Here is a 20745-nt window from a genome sequence, read left to right as displayed (position 1 = left end):
CAGAAACCCATTTCCCTACGACCATCCCGGGCCTGTCTAGCTTGGACTCAGTTTGTTTCACCTTCCAGGGCCCTCCCTGGAGACAGAACAACCAATCTCACTCCCCAGGAGCTCAAGGGAGTAGCTTGATTTTGACTGAAGGGAAAAGTCAGACCCCACAGGGCAGGTTCCATAGCACGTTCCTGACGCTGTCAAAGATTTGAGAAACATGTATGATGAAAAATATTTTATTTAAGTTTCTACAAAATACAGTCATGTACAAAAATGTACATAACATGTTTTCACTCAGTTTCCATTTTAAAAAAGGAACACCTGTAATGCAAATACTTTCTGCTTATACATCATGTAAACATTGCTCCGGGCCCAGGTGATTGTCTGACATTGTATCCATCCACTCTTGGAGATGTTGGTGGCCCTGTCGGCGGTGCTTTCAGATCGAGAATGAGATCTGCCAACATGACATCTTGAGCTGCGCGCATGACCACGACTGGCTGGATTCCAGGCGGAACGAGACCCTCCAGCGGCATAACTGCAGTTTCATAGCGACACGGAAGCTGCAGATGCAGATTGCATCTGTGGAGACCTGCACCCGACCTCAGCCTATCCACATACACCTGTTATGAAGGATCGCAAAGATGCCCCCAAGGGCTCAGGCTCTACTCAGGAAGGTGGCCGATGCCCCCGTGCAGTGGCTGCCTCTACATCACCCGTCTTTGGCACCTGCTGGGTCAGCCACCGCGTGAAGCAGCGTCAGTGAGCACCACGTCACTACCTACAGATTTCAGAATATGCTTAGCCCAGCTTTTCACAAAATGTACTCTACAGTAGATGTTTGAGAGTCACCTGGGGAAACAAATAAAAGGAATGAAGGAAAGGAAGGAAACACATCCTGGCTTTTGCCAACTCATGGGCTTCCGAGGAAACACTGCTTCAGTGTTTTAGTCCAGGGCTCTTCCTATTGGTTTAACCTAAGGGATGCTCTGAAAGAGAATCACGGAGCTGTGGATCTTGGCGCAGATCAACCACCCCCTGCCCAAGGAAGCAGCGTCTCAGGAAGACCCGTCCTGAAAGCAACGCCAATTTAGACCACGACCAGATTCTCACAGAGCAGTTAAGAGCCTTCAACTGTAAATTATCATCAAAGGTACTGAGGTCTAAACCCTTAAGACAAAATGGCATCTTCATGCTCAGATGAAGAATCTCTTAAAAAACGAATCAACAAACTTTCAATTTTGACTGTCCTTATACATCTGTGATCAGTTCTCGATACAGGGCTCCAGTCTGTCTACTGAGACCCAGGCAGCCTGAGAAGCAACCAGCTTAATCGGCCACATGGCTGCACTTTGAGTCCCATAATAAACCTTAATATTCACCTTATAAGGAATTCTACGCTCGACCACATTAATAAATGCCCAGTCTTGGGGCGGAGGCGGGGGGGGGGGGAGCTCCAAGATTGCTGGCCTGGGGACATCTCGGTGCCACACTGATGACAACAAGCACAGCCCTGAGGCATTTGTCCCCAGGCTAGAGATGCCACACCTGGGAGCAGGCACGCCCTATAATGGGTTCTTCCACCACCAAGCAAATGTTGCATCAGAATGAGACAAAGCACAAATCCCACTGACGTCACAAACAGAGGCATAGCTGATCCCTGCCTAACAAATAATCATCTTTTGACCTCAGACTGGCGCCCAAAGGGGTCTAATTGCTAGCTCACAGTGAATTAGAGCTAGCAATTACAAAAATTAGTTCTCTAGTTTGAAATTTGATTTTTTTTGTAGAAAATTTCCCAGACTCAGAGAGCACCGAGACTGCGCGGGATTTCCTTTACCAACACATGTCTTGAGAAACTTCTCAGCAAGCCCTTACCCTCAACCTCGCACACGGGTGTCTAAAAAGCGAAATCCAAATGCAATGTTTCGAAGATGAAATGCAGTCATGACAGACACATACACCTCTATTTCAAGGTCCACTCCAGACCGCAACACCATAAGAGCAAACGCTGGCGTTCCTGCTGCGCTGCAGCGGAGATGAATCTGACTACTACCCAAAAGGATGTGGGTTCCATCCCTGGCCTCGCTCAGGGGGTTAAGGATCCGGCGTCGCTGTGAGCGGTGGTGTAGGTCACAAACCTGGCTCGGATCTGATGTTGCTGTGGTTGTGGCGCAGGTCAGCAGCTACAGCTGCAGTTTGACTCCTATAGCCTGGGAACCTCCATATGGAGTGGGTGCGGCCCTACGAAGCAAAAAAAAGAAAATGCTGGTGAAAAGGACAAGCCTTTGCTCTAATTCTTACAATCATACCATCAAGTTTCTTCATGCTTGACTTTTCCTTATCATTGCTATTAAGTAATCTTTGACATTTCTTTTGTTGGCATGTGCTAATAAACACACATTCCCAAGAGAGCAAAGCCAAAACCGCAGTCCAGAGTATTCTGTGGGAAGCCAATTAAGCCACTGCCTCTGGGGCCCTGAGACTCTGGGCTGCAGAAACGGTTGCTGTGGAAACAAATTTACCATTTCTGGCAGGGCCAGAACCTCCTATCTAGTGTAAATAGGGCTCCCCCTGCTTAATTCTGGCACCTTCTAGAAAGCATGCTCATTACTAGAAATCACAAAGGAAACACGACATTCTGTACTGTAACGTGGTGTTTTATTCAGTCGCACAATTTGGAATGGGGATTCCTGAATAAATCTGGTACTTAATTTACCTTTGGCAGAAACAATGGATTTCAAAACATTTAGTAGCTTCTCACGTACACAGAGCCTTTTCCTCTTTAAAGTTCTGAGCATATTAGTATTTTTCGAAACAGTACTCAAACAGATGTGCTTTGAAAGTTAACTGGCGATGATGTGATTTATAGTATAGCTTAGTTAAGAGAATAATTACTCAAAAAGGACAAACTAGACATGTATTTCTTTTAAAAAATACAATTTTTGGTCATGTGAAATGATTCATGTTCAGATTTCAAAAATAGAAAACGTTCTAAAGTGCATCATTTTATTTATAATATAACTCCTTGAAATTATAAGCAATCTGCAATGTAAACAGTAGAGCAAAGAATACCATATATATATATATACATATATATATATATATATGTATATATATATATATGTTGTAGGGTTATGTACCGTCTTTAAGTGTGTGGATTAAACCGGGGCACTTCCGATACACAGCTCCTGCTTCTAGAAGATAATTTTTTATGAGCAAGCCTACAGGTATTATTTTTTCTTCTACTCCTGATTTAAACAATGTTCAACCAACAGAGAGCTGCTACCTCACTTCAGCAATGGAAAATGCTACTGCACATTCAATCTGATCAGGCAATTCCTCGAGAACCCATTTGGGAAACTGACAAACAAAACAAAATGGTACCCTTTGGTGTCCTGTTCAACCCGCGACATTCTCTTCAAAAGGCAAAGTCTGCTGAAGCACCATCTCTGGGCAACCAGTGGCTGCTGTGTAGACACCTGTGCTCGACCTCAGACAGTACAAAGGGGGACTTGGATGGGCAGGCAGAGCCAGAACTCCTGCCTCAGTGTGGATACAGAGCGTCCGAAAGTAGCAACCAATGACAAGATGACATCAGCCCAGAGATGAAGGATTTGGGGTCTTAAATTTCCTGGTCCCTCCAACATGTCTAATATAGACAGCTTTGTGACACAGTCTTTGAAGAAATTCTAATCACATTTGGCTACATGTCATTATTTTTCCTCTTTATACATGATCTTGAAAACAGTATGATGGAGATTCTGCCTTGGGTTGAGTTCTGAGAGCTACACTTACCCCTCAGTTTGATTTTTAGTGCAGGTTCACTTAAAAAAAAAAAAAAATTGAACTCTGGTAAGTACTCAGGAGGTTTAGAATACAGACTCTTTCTCTCCGATGATCCTTTACACTGAAGCTAAGAATCAAGCAAGACCCTTTTGTTTGGCTAGAGCCCAAACCACACCTAACCTTCAACAGGCTGCTGGCTTCCTCCCTCAGCGCTGGATATTGAAATCGGAGGCTCACAAGTGCAGTCAACGTTCAGGGAGGAACTCTCCGGGCTCTCCACCGGTGCCTAATTTAAAAATCAGCACAAACACAGCCGCTGCTCCAGCCCCCGCCCCGACCTCCACCGGTGGTCCAGCCCCGGTCAGGGATCCAAATTCTATCCGCTGAGCACATCTTGGAGAAACACATGGTCGCCTGGAGGATGCGCTGCCATTCTGGGCAGATGCTGCTTCCATCACCTGAGAGCTGAACGGGAAGCAACGCGCACGACTGGGGAAGACGCAGCTCCGAGGAAAGGTCATGAGAACCTGGCCGAGGCAGCCAACGGGGCTCTGATGCGTGACCGGGGCCAGAGAGAACGCGCACGCGCACTCCAAGTCCGCTCTCCAAAGTGAAGTCCTGAGCTTGTTTTTGTCACAGTTCGAGGACGGTCTGCTTCTCAGTGACCCAGGGAAGAACAGTGTGTATTCTCCGTAGATGAGTGTGTTTCCACGTCGTGAGGCATCGCGGCTGCTGTCGGTGAAGCCTCCGCCGCCGCGGCCGCATGTCTCTGCGCACAAGGATGCGGGGGAACGTGACTTTGCCTCCCAACATCGCTGCGAGAGGCAGGTGGCCTCCTTCCTCCTAGGGGGTTTCTAAGGCAGGCGAAGGGCACTGGAGCTGACCCCAGTGGCCTGGAGGCAGAAGGGGCACATGCTTTGCAGGTCCGGCTCCGAGGCTGCCTTCCAGTTTCTGCAGCGCTGCTATTACACCAGGGGAGGCGGCGGCGGTGGGGGGCACATTCACGCTGCATCCCCAGCCCCCTTTGCTTGGACAGGGCTGCCTCCTCACATGGACTTGGAATCCGTGTCCCTCTTGCTGATGAGCACCTCCAGGAGCCTCAGTTTGGCCTTAATGTGCTTATATTCGTTGTACTCTTCGGCCATGGGAGTGCGATCTTCCTTCTGGACGTTTCTAAGGGAAACAAAGGGAAAAGGGGCTGCTGACCACCTGCTGTCTCTCCCAGAGGATGCTGTTTCTCAGGTGAATTATCATCATGGGGAAACCTGCAGTCCCCATAGAATCGGTGCTGCCAAGCATCGTTTGGTATCACGGCTGGAGCTGGGTGTAGACAAGCGGTGACAGGCACCAGGCAACTGAGTTTTTTTCGTGAGCTACCCTGGCATCTCGCGGAATGAGAGGAAGGAACATACAGGTCTCCTCTCTCTGCTGTTCCTACCTGGGAATTCACACTAAGTTTCCATACCCTGAAATCCTTGATTTATACTTAATACTTGGCTGTATTTCATCTAATGAACTGTTAAATTTCTAACTAGGTATTGGTATATCCATGATTCAGTTTTTTCAAAAACAGATAGTTAATATGCCTACTTCTTATAATAACTAGTCTTAGAATTCAGCAATGGGATCCCAGAATCCTAGTAAATAAGGCTTTACAGTTTACTGAGTAATCTTATATGCTTACCTTTTATAGGCACACGTATTAACTGGGAGCTGATTACAGGGTAAGCGCTGTGCTAAGTGCTCTGAATCTGGGCTCTAGTACAACCCGCAGGAGAACCTGATGGAATGCCGCTGCTACCCACAGGCTTTGCCAATCGTTCTGCATGCAGATGGGTTTTCCTGATGTGTTTGAGGGAGAAGGTGGCACCACGTCTTACTCCGCCACCATCTTGATCCCGCCTGCTCCCCACATTCTTCACCACCCTGCGGAACTGTCCTGCTGCTCACCCCACTTTGAGACACAAGGGTCAAGCATTCAAAGACCAGTCTGCCTTCTCTTCTTACTAAAGAGCCAACATGGGAAAGGCGGTCGCTTGGGGTTCATTTCATGGTGCTCAGTGAACAGATTTAATGCCTGCTCGGCCTGTCCAAGGAAAGGGTCCCAGATGGCTCCCCGAAGAGGGGAGGGAAGGGGGCGTGTGACCCCAGCCCTGGACGTGCCCTTGAAGGGCTTTACTCACCTCTGACCCAAAGTGATGAAACCAGAGTTTGTGACATCTGAGGTCCCCCCAACAGGTCTACGGGTGCATGATGGTTACTGATTCCCATCAACTGTATTTTCTTAAAACGTCTGAAGGGTACGTAATTGTAGGATATCTATGCATCACGTGACTTTAACCATATGGGGAAAATGAACAAACCAAAAATACGCTTGGAAAGAAGGCTGGAATGAACCATATCGAAACCTTAGTCCTGGCTTGTCTTTGGTTATTATTAATATTGTGTGTATTCTTTCTTTTATCTGGTTATCTGTATTTTCCAAATATCCTACAATTCATGGAGAAAGAAAAGCAAATATTTAGGCATAAAAATTTATAAACAAAATTTAAAAAACTTGAGAAAGTCCTTATAGGAGAGATTCAATTCAGGGACCCTAAAAATAAATATATACAATAATTGAAATAAAATGAAATAGAGAACATTTTAAATGCCAAAGTTAATTTTTATAGTACTTTTCTTTCCTAGTACTTTTGAGAAGTATGAAAAGAGATGTAAAGAGAAACTGTATTTACACTGTTTAGATTTTTTTTTCCTTTTCTCTCTCTCTTTTTTTTTTTTTTTTTTTTTTTTGCCTCCTCAGGGCATATGGAGTTCCCAGGCCAGGGATTAGATCTGAGCCACACTTGCAACCTCTACCACAGCAGCAGCGTGGCTGGATCCTTTCACCCACTGTGCCGGGCTGGGGATCGAACCTGAGTCTTTGCACTGCAGAGGCGCCGCTGATCTGTCGCACCATAGCAGGAACTCCTCCACTGTTTCAGTAACTTGGATTAAAATAAAATCATTTAAAAATGATAAAACTTAATTCCAGTGTCAGAAACAGAAATCTGTTCTCTGTTCTACCCTTGTCTGATGCTATGACTTGAGTAAGACATTCTGGATGGCCACCTGCCAACTGGGAACACTAGTCCTCAGTATAATTCTCTGCGGTGATGATTCCATTATACCTTAAAACTCAAGGTGGACTTACTGCTTCTTGTGAATTTCTCACTCCACTTGACAACACAGGTTTTCAAATGAACTTAAAACCTAAAAAGATCTACAGTGTCTCTTTCCTTATTTCTCCTTCAAGCTCATTAAGACAAAAAACCAAAAATCAAAACCAGCGCTGCCAATGAGAAACTTCGCTTTAGGAGTTCCCATCATGGCACAGTGGAAACAAATCCAACTAGGACCCTGAGGTTGTGGGTTTGATCCCTGGCCTCGCTCAGTGGGTTAAGGATCCGGCATTGCCATGAGCGCGGGTGTAGGTCGCAGACTCACTTGGATCTGATGTTGCTGTGGCTGTGGTGCAGGCTGGCAGCTGTAGCTCTGATTGGACCCCTAGCTTGGGAACCTCCATATGCCGCAAGTGCAGCCGTAAAAATCAAAAAAAAAAAAAAAAAAAAAAAAAAAAGAGAGAGAAATTTAGCTTTAAGCTACTCACTTTAGATCAGCATTAGGTTAGTTTTACAATTATTAGCCCAAAACCATATCAGTCTTGGATACTGTCCAATGAGCAATGAGCATTTCTTCCTGAAGGACCACACGAACCCCACTGTCTCACATCCACCCCAAAGGGGCCCTGGGCACAAACCCAAGGACTGGGCTACAGGAAGGATGCAGGGTGGCACCCAGGGTGGGGGGCGGTACTCAGATGTGACTGAGAAGCAGGAGGCTGTGTGGGTGGGGAGGGGAGGGGGAGGAAGTCCCATGTCCTTACCTTCCATTTTGTCTGAAAAAATTGTCTTCAAAATCACGCAGCTTCTTTCGAATCCTTTTCTTTTCTTCTCTCATTTCCTGCAGGTGTTCCAAGAGTTCTGGTCTAAGAGGAGCAGAAGCATTTCAAGAAAGCGTAGTTAAATCAGAATTATTAGAAATGTAATGAATCAGCGACTTGATGGTAGTTGTGGGGAAAGGGAAAAAAAAGCATATAAAGGCAGAAACTGCTGAGGGAGCTGGACGTCAGCAGAAATGGGTGTTTTTTATCACCCAGAAGCCAAAGCACACTGATGACAGATATGGCTCCTGGGGCGCCTGCAAGGCTCCAGCTCCTTAGGAATTCTTCAGGCTTGTGAAATCCCATGGCACTTTGTCATATTTTGCTTTGAAAGGAAGAGAGGACATCTGTGCTTAGTGGGTGTTAAGTGGTGAGCCGTGGAGCACAGACCCCCACGATGCCACTGTAGTGCCCTCCCGATTGCTTGGGCAAGATCTCGGACGCCCCCTCAAATAAGTGGGATGAAGCCCAGAAGACTGCTGAACCAGAAATGAAAACGCACACTGTTTTATCCACATACACCCCCGGGAAGTCACCTGTGTTTTGCCAGCCAATTTATTTAAACACAAAGGCTAATATTTCAGAAAGTTATGTTTACCGAAACATGTCAGTACCACCACCAAAACAACATACATTGAAGCTGCATGAAGATTTGAAAGTCCGGTGTCCTGGCTGCATTTGGATGGCATTTTATCATCCATGGGGGAAATAAACCCATCAGCATCATCGTCGAATTGGTCCAGAAAACAACGTGCGCTGAACTCGGTTTTCAGGGTGACTGTGAAGTCAGGCTTTGTGTTATTATCATCTTCTGAACCCTCCTCTTCTTCCTGGAGATATAGGAAGCAACCCCAATAAAAATCTGGTTATGTTTTTGAGCCCTCGTTCATTATAAGTATGATATAATGATCCCTTAAGTACCCAGATCCCATAAAGAGTCTCTGTATATCTATGTTTAGCCAGACATGTGCACATGATAGACATGTTATGAATATCTCTACATGCACAGTAAATAAGACAAACACTAAACACAGATACACTCAAGAGGGAAAAAACTATGAAAAAATAAGTGCACAGCACAATTAGAGCTATCAAGGCCAAGGGTAGGAAGGAACAACCACCATAAGGTACAACCCAAATCAAATGATGCAAATGGATTTAAAAATCCCAGCGCTGTGATAACACCTAATAAAATCCACCCCCAGAAACCAGGGCTTTAAGGATTGATTCCATTACTTATGTACCTCAGAATTTTAAAAATTCATCTATAAACATTTTCAGAAATGCAACAATATAGCCTTCTATTTAAAAGCTGAGATTATAAAATATGTGGGTTGCTTGATGCACAAAATTTTAGGAAACTTTTGAGAAGATTTATCTTTCCACGATGGAATCATAAAATGTTTGTTTTGGCAAAGAACTCCCAAGGGGGATAGCTGTATTTTTCGGCATCCAAGATTCTAAGAAAAGTGTGATATTCTCTGTCTTGATAATGATGCACTCAGAAAAGCAATGAAGTCAAATGAGAATTTCTTCATGCCAATTGAAAGCTGTGAGTCTAAGAAATAATATCAGAGTCTGAAAGAGATTTAAGTTTTAGTAATTTTTAATTTTTTTTTTTTTTTTGCTTTTTAGGGCTGTACCCGAGACATATGGAAGTTCCCAGGCTAGGGGTTGAACTGAGCTACAGTCGCTGGCCTGCACCACAGCCACAGCAACTCGGGATCGGAGCCACGTCTGTGACCTACACCAGAGCGCATGGCAGCACCAGATCCCCGACCTACGGAGTGAGGCCAGGGATCAAACCCGCATCCTCATGGATACTAGTTGGATTCATTTCCTCTGTGCCATGATGGGAACTCCTTTATTTTTTCATTTAATTTTTTTTTTCTTTTTAGGGCCACACCCAGAGTATATGGACGTTCCCAGGCTAGGGGCTGAATTGGAACTACAGCTGCCAGCCTCCACCACAGCCACAGCAACGCCAGAGCCCAGTCTTATCTGTGACCTGCACCACAGCTCATGGCAACGCTCAGTCCTTAACCCACTGAGGGGGCCAGGGATCAAACCCACATCCTCGTGGATACTAGTCAGGTTTGTTTCTGCTGAGCCATAACGGGAACTCTGGACAGATTTTGAAAGAAGTAATTTACTGCCAAAATGTACAGTCAGACCAGAAAAGAATATCCTAGTATCTTGAAAAATCAAAACATTGGTTAGGCATCCAGCGGCATGAACAACAGGTATGACCTCAGCTGTGAGTTCAACCCAGTGGCTTCAGTGGGGGTGCGGCCAACGGCCACTGGGAGCCAGGAGTCGCCGCCAGTGATGGGCAAACACAAGGATTCAAACTCTCTGCGGTGGATTTTCTCACCATAAAGTTTGGTATGTTTATAATGGTGTCTCTGAAGAGAAATAATGCAAATAATCAAACGGGCAAAACCAAAAGACTAACCCACAACTACAACACCACTGCTGCTATGAAGGAATGAAGGCAACCCTGGCAAAAACCAGGGGGCCTTTCCAGATTCTGCAGTGACTTCAGATCTTCCGTCTCTTAGTCACGGACCTAAATGCTTTGTTATTAACTTTTTAAAATTAAAAGCATTTTAAAATGTACAGAGTGAAAGTGGCTTTTAAGTCAATAAACATTTCTCTTCTGTCTAAGAGGAAGTAGCAAGTCCTGTCTACGCTGGCTTTATACGAATTGAGATAAACAGGTGGAGGACGTGAGCAGGTGCACCAGGCACACGGGCAGCGCCGTGACCTCTGCTCCCCGCCCCTTCCCTGGAAGAGGAAGACCAGGTGAGACCACCTGGCGGTACACTCTGCAGAGGCAGGGGTTTGGGCCTCTGTGTCACCTGCTGTCCCTGGAGCTCAGCCAACGCCCGCCTATATTAGATGCTCAATAAATGTCTGTTAGCTCAGTGATTCCAGTTTAAAAGCGAAATACAAATTCCTACGAGGAGCCTGTTAAAGCCCAAGACAGATAAGAAATGAAGTCAGGGGTCTAGGCCTTCACCAGTTATAACCCAATTCCCGAGGGAACTCAAAAATGTGAGCCTGTGTCTTGCCCATCCTGAGAACTCAATCTTTTTAAGATGAAGCTAAACAAAACTATTCTCAGCGAGCTGTGAAAATCATCGGAAAGAAGAAAACAGCAAAACAGAGCTTCAGATCATAAGACCATCAGGCTGTTGTGGCTACTGAGTAGATTCTAGAAGGAATCGGCATCTAGGTAACATACGAGGAATTGAAAAAGAATGGGTGATCAGCACTGGCTCCTTGAACACAAAGGGTGAAAACTGACCATTTTTCCTTTTTTGATAGGATTGGCATAGTATCTGGCTTTCAATAAAGAAGGAGGTATGCTGATTTGTGACCGGAAAGCAGGCTGTGAAAATTTATGCAGAGCGCCCCTGCAATGCTGCTGAGCATTTGCAGGGGAGGCTCTAGCAGCCTCTTTACCTGACCCGCTTTTATCTGTCACTCGGAGAAGGTGCCAAAGGCAGAGTCACAAAATGGGTAGACAGACGTAGTAGGGTTGTCTGGTGTGCTTACACAGAACCTAGATTTCATCTATTTCATCAGGCTGGAATCGAAGGATGCATAGTAAAATGGAAATTTAAGGTCCTGTAATTAAATTAGGAAAAAAAAAAAAAAAGCTGGACACAAAGTCACTAAGCAATCCCTGGACATGGGAGCTTGGGGGTTGCATAAATCAACAGTGAGGTGGGGCCATCAGCCATGGTCCTCACCTGGGGGCAGGCTGCTCCCTGGGGGACCTTTAACAATGTCTGGGGGCATTCCGGGTTGCACACTGGGGAGGGGGTGGGCCTCGTGCAGCCCTGGCATCCAGTGGGTGGAGGCCGGCCTGTCCTCCAACGAAGAGTTCTCTGGCCCAAACATCTACAGAGGGTGAGACGTCCAGCCCAAGAAAGACTAAGATGCACTCACGGCATACTGGCAGCCATGTTGGCATGGACTTGCGGAACTGAAGGGCCTTAGTCATCCAGGTCAAGGTCAGCACTAGTCTTGGTCCTCTGCCTGCTGGTTACACCATGTCTAGAATCATGTACAGTCCTGGGGATCAGTTTTTAAGAGGGATATACACAGATGGGTGTGTGCATGGACAGCAGAGCCACTGGGCTGCCCGAAGGTCTGGAGCCCAGATCACATGAGAAAGAGTAAGAAGAAGCTGGAGGAAAACTGTTCACGGGGTGTGGGTGGGAGTGGGCAGGGCGGCGGACTGTTAACACACAAAGTGCTCTCAAGGATCTCGAGGAAGGAGTTCCCATCGTGGCGCAGTGGTTAATGAATCTGACTAGGAACCATGAGGTTGCAGGTTCGATCCCTGGCCTTGCTCTGTGGGTTAAGGATCCGGCGTTGCCGTGAGCTGCGGTGTAGGTCGCAGACCAAGGCTCAGATCCCGCGTTGCTGTGGCTGTGGTGTAGGCTGGTGGCTGCAGCTCCAATTAGACCCGTAGTCTGGGAACCTCCATACGCCCTGGGTGCAGTCCTAGAAAAGGCAAAAAGACAAAAAAAAAAAAAAAAAAAAAGGGATCTCAAGGAAGAAGCAGTAGGCTCGTTCCATGTTGCTCCAGAGGCAAAACTAAGCCTATAGGTTGAAAGTAATACAGGGACAACTATGAATATTATAATTTATTTTCATTAAATATATTTTATAGTTATTCAGCTCATACATTCTAAAATTACATACAATTACTATATCTGATAATTTAAAAAAGGATAGTTGTAAAACGAATAATGTAAGTTTTAAGCTATTCCTGATGCTTAGCCCTTGTAGCGAGCAGCCTTACTCTCTTCATGGCTGTAAACTTTTCAAGCTTGAGGATATGGAATCCTTCTTAGGGACAATGTCTCCAATCTGTCAGAAAAGTTCTAGAGAAAATTCCAGGAGGAGAACTGACTGGATGATCTGTAGGATTTGGGGGCTGGAAGATCTAGGGCTTTGAGACTAGAGCTGGCTCCCTTTGCACACAGCTGGTATCTTCCCATAAGCATTTAAAGCCAGGAACGGTGTTTAAAGATATCATTTAGATCCAATCCTCTAATCTGTAAACACACCAAAGTCTAAATTGTATTAGAGAATTGCCAATTAGTATAATCCAAATACATGCTGATAAGCTTGGCCAACTGGAACAAAATGAACTGAAAGACAACACTATTTATTAAAGCCATGCACTCATCGCAAATTATCTGCAATTTTGGCCATCATGAGGGCCATGGCCAAAACATCCTTGTGAAAAGAATAAACTAAGCTAAAGGATAAGATTTGGAAGAACGCCCTCTTTTAAAAAGAGCATCATTTGTGTATCTTCCATTTGATTCTTTAGGCAATTGTTAAGTGTCATATTTTGGGTGTGTTTAAGAACACCTTTCATCTAGGAACAGTTTTATCACATGCTTCAAAGAGAACTATGCTCATTTTCATACATACACTTGCCCCAATGTTTTCAATGATGGAGATTCATACTTGTGTGAAACTACCAGCTAGCCAAAATGGGTCTTCTTTCATGGACATCAAGCCTTATTGTAAGAAAAGAGCTCTGATTTTTAAAGATACAAGGTAGCATATTTGCCTACATTTCCAGTTTACAGGCCTCTTCTAAAACAAGTTTTATTTAAAATAATATGAATAGTGACCACAGTCCCTGGGTAACACCTGAAAGCAAGACCTGCGATGTAGTGAAGACCCTGAGAGGTAAGAAAAGGGACAGAGGGAACCGAAGAGGGGGCCCTGCAGCCTCTGGTTCCCCATCTGAGTTGCAGTGGAGAGATGCAGGCAAGAAAGTGGGGGGGGTGGTTCTCAGCTGGTGGCCCTCCATGGGAGCAAGGCCTCCACAATTCGAAACATTTGCTCCGAACTACAGTCAACAGATGACACTCCAGGCTTGGGACTGCCACGGAAATATGACAAGTGAAACTCTTACCACTCACTTCCACTTGGGGTTTTACTCCCCCTTCCGACTGAACTGCTAAAAGACCATCACGGATTTTTAGAAAAGACTGACTTTTCCCCTCGAGAGCCCTGTATATGGTAGTCCAGTGTGTTCAGGTGTCTAGAACCAAAAACATGAAAGAGGCGGATCCTAGCCCAGGCTAATTAGGTCCCTACAGATCTGTGGGCACAGATGGTACCTCCCATTCTAGCAAAAGAGACCACTGGGGACAAGGATTACCTGTTTGGTCCTAGTGACTGCTGGTCACAACGCTACATTCACAGATCAAGGACAGAGGGCAATATTAGCACAGAGGACGAAATGTGGGGCCGGGGGCGGGGGCAGAGGGGGAGTGGTGCAGCTGCAGCACCTGCAAATCTGTCAGAGAGAACTAAGGTATCTCTCTATAAAATGACCATTTGGGGGAGTTCCCATTGTGGCTCAATGAGTTGTGAACCCAACTAGTATCCATGAGGATGTGGGTTCAATTCCTGGCCTTGCTCAGTGGTTTAAGGATCCAGCATTGATCCATGAGCTGTGACATAGGTCACAGATGTGGCTCAGATCCTGAGTTGCTGTGGCTGTGGTGTAGACTGGCAGCTGTAGCTCCAATTCAACCCCTAGCCTGGGAATTTCCCTACACTAAAAAGCAAGAAAAAAACCCTCAAAAAAACTAAAAACCAAAAAGCGACCATTTTTAAATCATGTGCTACAAAGACTGCTTTGGTTAATTTTGGTTTTTCTATAAACTCAGTACATGAATTTTTTTTTTTTTAAGTGACCCAATGAGTTGATTTAACAAAATTTTGGAGTAAGGAAAATCCACTCCCCCAACACGGGGGGGAGACAAATGCAAACAGAAAACACTGTGAAAACAAACCCCAAATCCCTGTGAGCAAAGCAAAAACCAACCAAACAGCAGCGAAGGAAACCAAACAAGAAAAGCGAGGGACTGAGATCAAGCTAAGGAGATCAGCTGGTCTACAGCATGAAAGAGGGTTGTTTAAAGTGGGTTCGCAGCAGCTACTGATTTCTGGGAGGGCTGCAGGAAGCATCACCACCGGGGCCCAATCACAGCCCCTTTTCATCCCCGGGGAGTGGGGCTGGGGTGGGGGGGTGGGGGAGGGGTGGGGAGTGGGGGAGGGGCACAGACGCAGACTCAGCAGCGAGGGGTTAGCAGCTGGAGGTCTTCACCTTTATCTCCTTGAAGAAGGACGCAGTTTCGCCCTCGATAATTGGCTGCAGCAAAGGGCTTCTCCGCTTGCTGGAGGGGACCCCTGCGACAGGTGTTAATAGGCAGGTTACATGGCGAACCCCTTTTCCCGTCCCCTTCTGCCTCGCCAGGACTTATTTCTGCCTCTTAACTGCAGACTCGAACCCCTCCCCGCCAAGAATTCCCAGGAAAACCACAAACAACGGAAGCTCTTGTCCAAGTGGCTCCTTCACTTCAGAACCCCCCACCCCCCCAGCAACCTCAGAGGCCACATGAGAGCAAGGGCAGCACGAGAGTGGGTTAACCAAACATCCAGAAAAATCCTGAGGAGAAACACTCGCCTCCCCTGCCTTCCCTCCCAATCATGGAAACTTCCAGAACCACTCCAGTCACATAAAAGCATCAAGTGATGCAAAGGTTCTCGACAGGTTGTACGTTCACTCTATCGGAGGGACACTAAAGGCCCCCGACTGGAGCTCGAAAAGGATTCCTCAGACCTGCTTTTGGTGGGGAGCTTACTGATTGATTCTGCGGGAAATTTCTAGAAAGGTAGCTTTCTTCAAACACACCTGCCTGAGGTCTCTGGACCCCCGCCCTTCTTATGAACACACACACTGTGAAAAGACATACAAAGACCACGTACTGGGCCTAGAAATAAACAAGAGATTTAAAGCAGGAAGAGAAGAGCAGCCACTAAGAAAGTGCACTCCAGCCCCAACAGAAAAGCGAGGCTGAGCCTGCTTCCCACCGAGCCAGAAGCACAACGCCTGAAGGCCAGCGGAGGAGGCCCCCAGGCTCCCCCCGAGTTGGGGGCACTGAAACAGAGGCAGCTGTCCCCCACGGGATGGACAGGACAGGACAGCTGCCCTGGCAGCTGGGCCGGGACCAGGGAGGGGAGCTGGGCAGGGCCCTAGAGGGCAGGACACTGCTCCTTACACCTGAGGAAATCCAAATTCAGAGCCAAAGGCAGCCAAGTCCAGGGATGGTGGCCCCTGAGCGAGGGTTCACATCTGTTACCTGCGCTCCCTTTCCTCCCACCTCAGCCTCCAGAGAGAGGCGGCCCCCTTCCCGGGTCCCTTAGGGGATTTCGCCCTGGCCAGGGTTCCAGCAGGGCGGACCCCTCTCTGGGAGGCCCAGAGAGGACTCTGAGCAGAGGCCCCTAGGATCAGAGAGGCCCTCTTGGAGGGGAGCCTGGAGAAGGCACAGCCCTGTCCCCTTGTGCTGTGTTTGGGGAAAGCACAGGGCCGGTGGGCCCAGCACAGGGTCAGGGGGAGTGAATATGGCCAAAGCGTGTCTCCCAGGGGGAAACCCACATTCTTTCAGCTTCGGGTTTTTTGCTCATTTCTGGCAAAGGCGGCCTCAGGAGTCTTTGATAAAATTCCTTATTCCTCAAGCTTAGGGGCCATCCATATTAATGGCAGGTTCAATTATTAAAGACTGTTCGTTCACGAGAAGGCAAGTTAGGGTCCCATTAATCAAGCCGGGGCCCCATTCAGCCAGATGGTCAACGGCACGGCGGTGGATGGACTCACGATGATGGGGACGGTGCTGGCTCGGGACAGGATCTGTTTGACCAGGCGGTACCTGTCGTACAGCGGCTTCATAATCTGACGTTCGTTCTTGCTCACCTGCAACGCAAGAACAGGGGAGCTGAGAAGCCTGCCCCTGGTGGCCAGGCTGGCTACGCATGCTCTGGGCCTAGACAAAGTACAGATGACCTGACCCAAGTCTCACCATTCTTGCCAAATTTATTTAAACCGATAACATCAGTCAATGAACACTCGAAGTAACTGCTTCGGAGTTCTCGCTATGGCTCAGTGGAAACGAATCTGACTAGGACCCATGAGGTTGCAAGTTCGATCCCTGGTCCCGCTCTGGGGGTGAAGGATCCGGCATGGCCATGAGCTGTGGTGGAGGTCGCAGATGTGGCTTGGGTCCCACGTTGCTGTGGCTGTGGTGTAGGTGGGCGGCTACAGCTCCGATTAGACCCCTAGCCTGGGAACCTCCATATGCCTCAGGTGCGGCCCTAGAAAAACCATACATACATACATAAATAAACCGCTTCAGCTGTGGATCACTGGCAATGACTCCATCAGCAGCACTGCTTTGCCTATGATCACTGTTTATTAAAACTATGATCATTATTCATGATCAGTTCTTTATTCACAACTCTTCAAAGTTCAGAGTGCCCAGATGATCCATTACTCTCTAGGTCTAGGAAAGAAGACAGCATGCATTTCTACGATGCTACTTCCCATGCCGCTCTGCAATCATTAAAAAAAAAAAAAAAAAAAAAAGGTCTCTCTTCCCCTGGGAATTGTTGTGTTTTTAGGGACATGTTCCGGCCAACAGTAGGTATTCAAGGAACACACGCCTGCAGAATACAGGGATCAGTTCATCTCCGCATCCTAAAAATCTGGCGCAGGGCTCAACCATATTTAAAGGATTGATGCTCTAGGCAGTGGGGAGAAACCAAGGGCAGATGATGGGGATGGGGCTGGCTTCTTCATCGCCTGCCTCTCCTCCCCCCATCACACCTCCAGCTCCAGAGAGAAACCAGGCTGGGTCGCGCCCCCTTGTCTAGTTGCTGGAATGGCCTCCCCTCTGCTCCTGGGTTTGGTAAATTCCAGCCCAAGAGCCACCTCCCTCCCCTGTGCAGCCGTCTTCCGACACGCCCTGTCCCGGGAGACCTGCTTGCGCTGATTGTGCGCCCTGCACACCGCCCAATGCATATGCCGAAAACTATCCCCCCTCCCGCCCCCGGATGTGCTGGTATTTGGAAGTGGGGCCTTGGGGAGGTGATCAGAGCCTGAGGATGCAGCCTTCGGGAACGGGATGAGCACCCTTATAAAAGAGACCCAGGGGCTCCCTCGCCCCTTCTGCCACGTGAGGCCAGGGAAAAGTCAGCTGTCTGTGAGTGGCAGGTGGGCCCTTGCCAGACGTCAGCACATTAATCTTGGACTTCTCAGCCTCCAGAATCCTGAGAGAGAAATTTCTATTGTTCAGAAGCCACCCAGTCTACGATATTCCATCATAGCAGCCCCAGTGGATGACACACTTTTTTCAGCTGCATCCATGGCATATGGAAGTTCCTGCACCAGGGATGGAACCCAAGCTGCAGCTGTGACCTATGCCACAGCTGGGGCACTGTGGGATCCTTAACCCACTCTGCTGGCCTGGGGATCAAATCAGTGCTGCCACAGAGATAATGCCTTATCATTAACCCACTGTGCCACAGTGGGAACTCCTGGATGACACACTTTTATACTCTAGAGTAACTCTTTGTTGGTACATCTGTCTCCTCTTTAGACTGTAAGTCCCTTGAGAGCTGGAGTCTGTGCTTTGTATCCCTGGTAACTCTATTAGTGCCTGATATGATAAAAACAATTCCATAAGTGTCTGCAAAATGAGTGAAAGAATATTTCAAATTAAATAGGTCTGTCAAATTTATAAGTATGCACTTGTTTACCTAAATGGAGAAAGAGATGAAGTAGCTTTGTTTCAAGGCTGCTGTTGGTCTTCTGCATTTTATTTTCACTGTACATAGTGGGTGAGAGTTACAGAGGGAAGGACGGGCAAAGGTACAGCTTTGACCAGGTCTCTTTTGGGCCTTCAACTTGAAGACAATTCTGGATTATGTATGACTTGATCATCCTTTGCCATTTTTATTTACTTTTCTCAAAGCGATCAACAATCAGTGAACTTTGGATAAACCTCATAAGCCCAGGATAGGATACTGCCATTATGTAAAGTCATTTTGTGGATTTATTTTCTGTTATCAGCCCTGATAATAACCATGTCTTCTATCTCTTTCTGTTACCATAGTATCAAGAGGCAGGTGGCATTTTCCTGCTTTTACTACCTACCATAACAAAAGGAGTTTTAAAATTGCTCTTTCAATGAAAGAACTGGCTGGGAACACAGAACTGGAAGGGGACACAGAAGTTATTTCATATAAAAAAAGAGTGACGATTGAACCACAGGTGTTGCTACCACACGCCCACAACAAAGGCAACATGCAGGACAGAGAGTGTCAGGTGTCAGAAAGAATGCTGAGCAACTGGAACTCTCACTGCTGGCAAGGCTGGAACCCTCTGGAAAACTTTCTGGCCGTACCTCCCGGAGCTGAACATGACTCATCAATGCCACTCTTTAAGTACACGCCAAACAAACATGGCCTTAAGTGCACGAAAAGACATACATAAAAATGGTCACAGCAGGACTCATCCTGATAACCCCAAACTAGAAACGCCCCCATGCCCAACAGCACAATGAACACTGTAAGTTCCCCAAAGGGAACACTACACACAGCCACGGGAAGGAATGAGACAGAGCTGTATGCGACGTCATGGACTAATATCACAAGATAAAGCCAAGGAAAACAAGTCAGACACCTAAGAACACATCCAGTAAGGTTCTAATTACGTAAAGTTCAAAAAGAAGCAAATCGAATCCCCCGCGTGAGAAGCCAAGATAATGGTTTTTTCGGTGGCGGGGTGGAAGGTCATGGTATTGACGAGACTGGGACATGCTAAGGGCTTCCAGAGCTTTGGCAACATTTTATTTTTTTGATCCGGAAGCTGGTTACCTGAATTTGTCTACCCTGTGAAACGGCATCAAGATATATATTTATAATTTGGGCTCTTTTCTGTGTGTGTGTTATACTTCAACAGGAGTTCAACAGTGGCCACAAATAAGTGTGAGGAATAGAAATGAGCAATGTGTCCAATCTCACATGTAATTTAGGACTGAACACAAGGAATAATCTTTTTCATACAGGATGCAACCATTGAATGTGCTGCAGATGAGATTAAGGCACATCCGAATTGTCAACACATGGGGAAAGATAAACAGGAGATGTTCAGTGACCAAAAGACATGAAAAAAAAAATAATAATAAAGAGCCAGCACTTCCCCATTGTGGACCAATATCCTATTACTACATCTGACCCTTGAACAACATAGGTTGGAACTGCATGGCTCCACTTATACATGGATTTTTTTTTTTTTTCAATAGAAAATTCTACATCACTAGATGATCCGAGGCTGGTAGCATCATGGATTCAGAACCTTGGATATGGAGGAACCGTGGATACAGAGGGCTGGCTCTTAGGTTATACACAGATTTTCCACGATGCTGAGGGTTGAACAATGCCCAACCCCTCCCTGCATTGTTCAAGAGAAGACTATGGTTTCTTGGTAGAAGCCCCTTTGGGTTGTGAAAGGAGACTTTAGATTCTGGAAGGAGACCTACTGGTGAAATTAGCCAGAAATCAATCTCCTTTCTACTTCTTTGTTTGGCAACATTTCTAGTTAGAGGGGATGAAGAGGCTAGCTGGCTGATATCTGGCTATGACACTATATTTAGATTTTCTACAAACTGCTCATAGGAAAAAATGAATAAGCCTGAGAACTAATCACTGTGAGTGATCCGATAAAGTCCAGTTTTTGACTATGGAGAGTCAAAACTCATCCCACGATGCCGCTAAAGTTCATGTCGGCATCAGAGAGAAGCATCCAGACACTAGAACTATCAATGATCTTTACATGTGAGGTGTTGGGAAGAAAGCTGCTTGATTTACACAAGGATTATTTTCATGATAAATGTCTGAGGCCAGAGGCCTGGTGATACCAAAGGTCAATGCAACCATCACCCAACATAAAGCTGTGTCTCAGGTAATTATCGGTGCTGGACTGGCAAGTAGAGCCAAAACCTAACCAACTGTTAGAGAAACAGAGCAGCACTTCGGGTCAACGGTTAAAAAAAGGGCTGCTGATGTGAAGTGGATCACGGGAAAATCAGAATCCC

General features: G+C 46.6%; 1 protein-coding gene across 1 annotated transcript in view; it reads right to left on the bottom strand.

Annotated features, from left to right (window-relative positions):
* Window positions 214–20745, bottom strand: part of FAM13A (family with sequence similarity 13 member A) — a 306151-nt gene continuing 285619 nt past the window's right edge. Inside the window, 4 exon segments of the mRNA XM_021100748.1 lie at window positions 214–4953; window positions 7706–7807; window positions 8396–8592; window positions 16470–16565. Coding sequence (XP_020956407.1) covers window positions 4827–4953; window positions 7706–7807; window positions 8396–8592; window positions 16470–16565 — 522 coding nt within the window. The 3' untranslated portion in view covers window positions 214–4826.

Source organism: Sus scrofa, chromosome 8 (assembly GCF_000003025.6).
Source record: "Sus scrofa isolate TJ Tabasco breed Duroc chromosome 8, Sscrofa11.1, whole genome shotgun sequence".
Lineage (NCBI taxonomy): Eukaryota > Metazoa > Chordata > Mammalia > Artiodactyla > Suidae > Sus > Sus scrofa.
The sequence above is the reverse complement of the archived record's forward strand: the minus strand, read 5'-3'. Positions and strand labels throughout refer to the sequence as shown.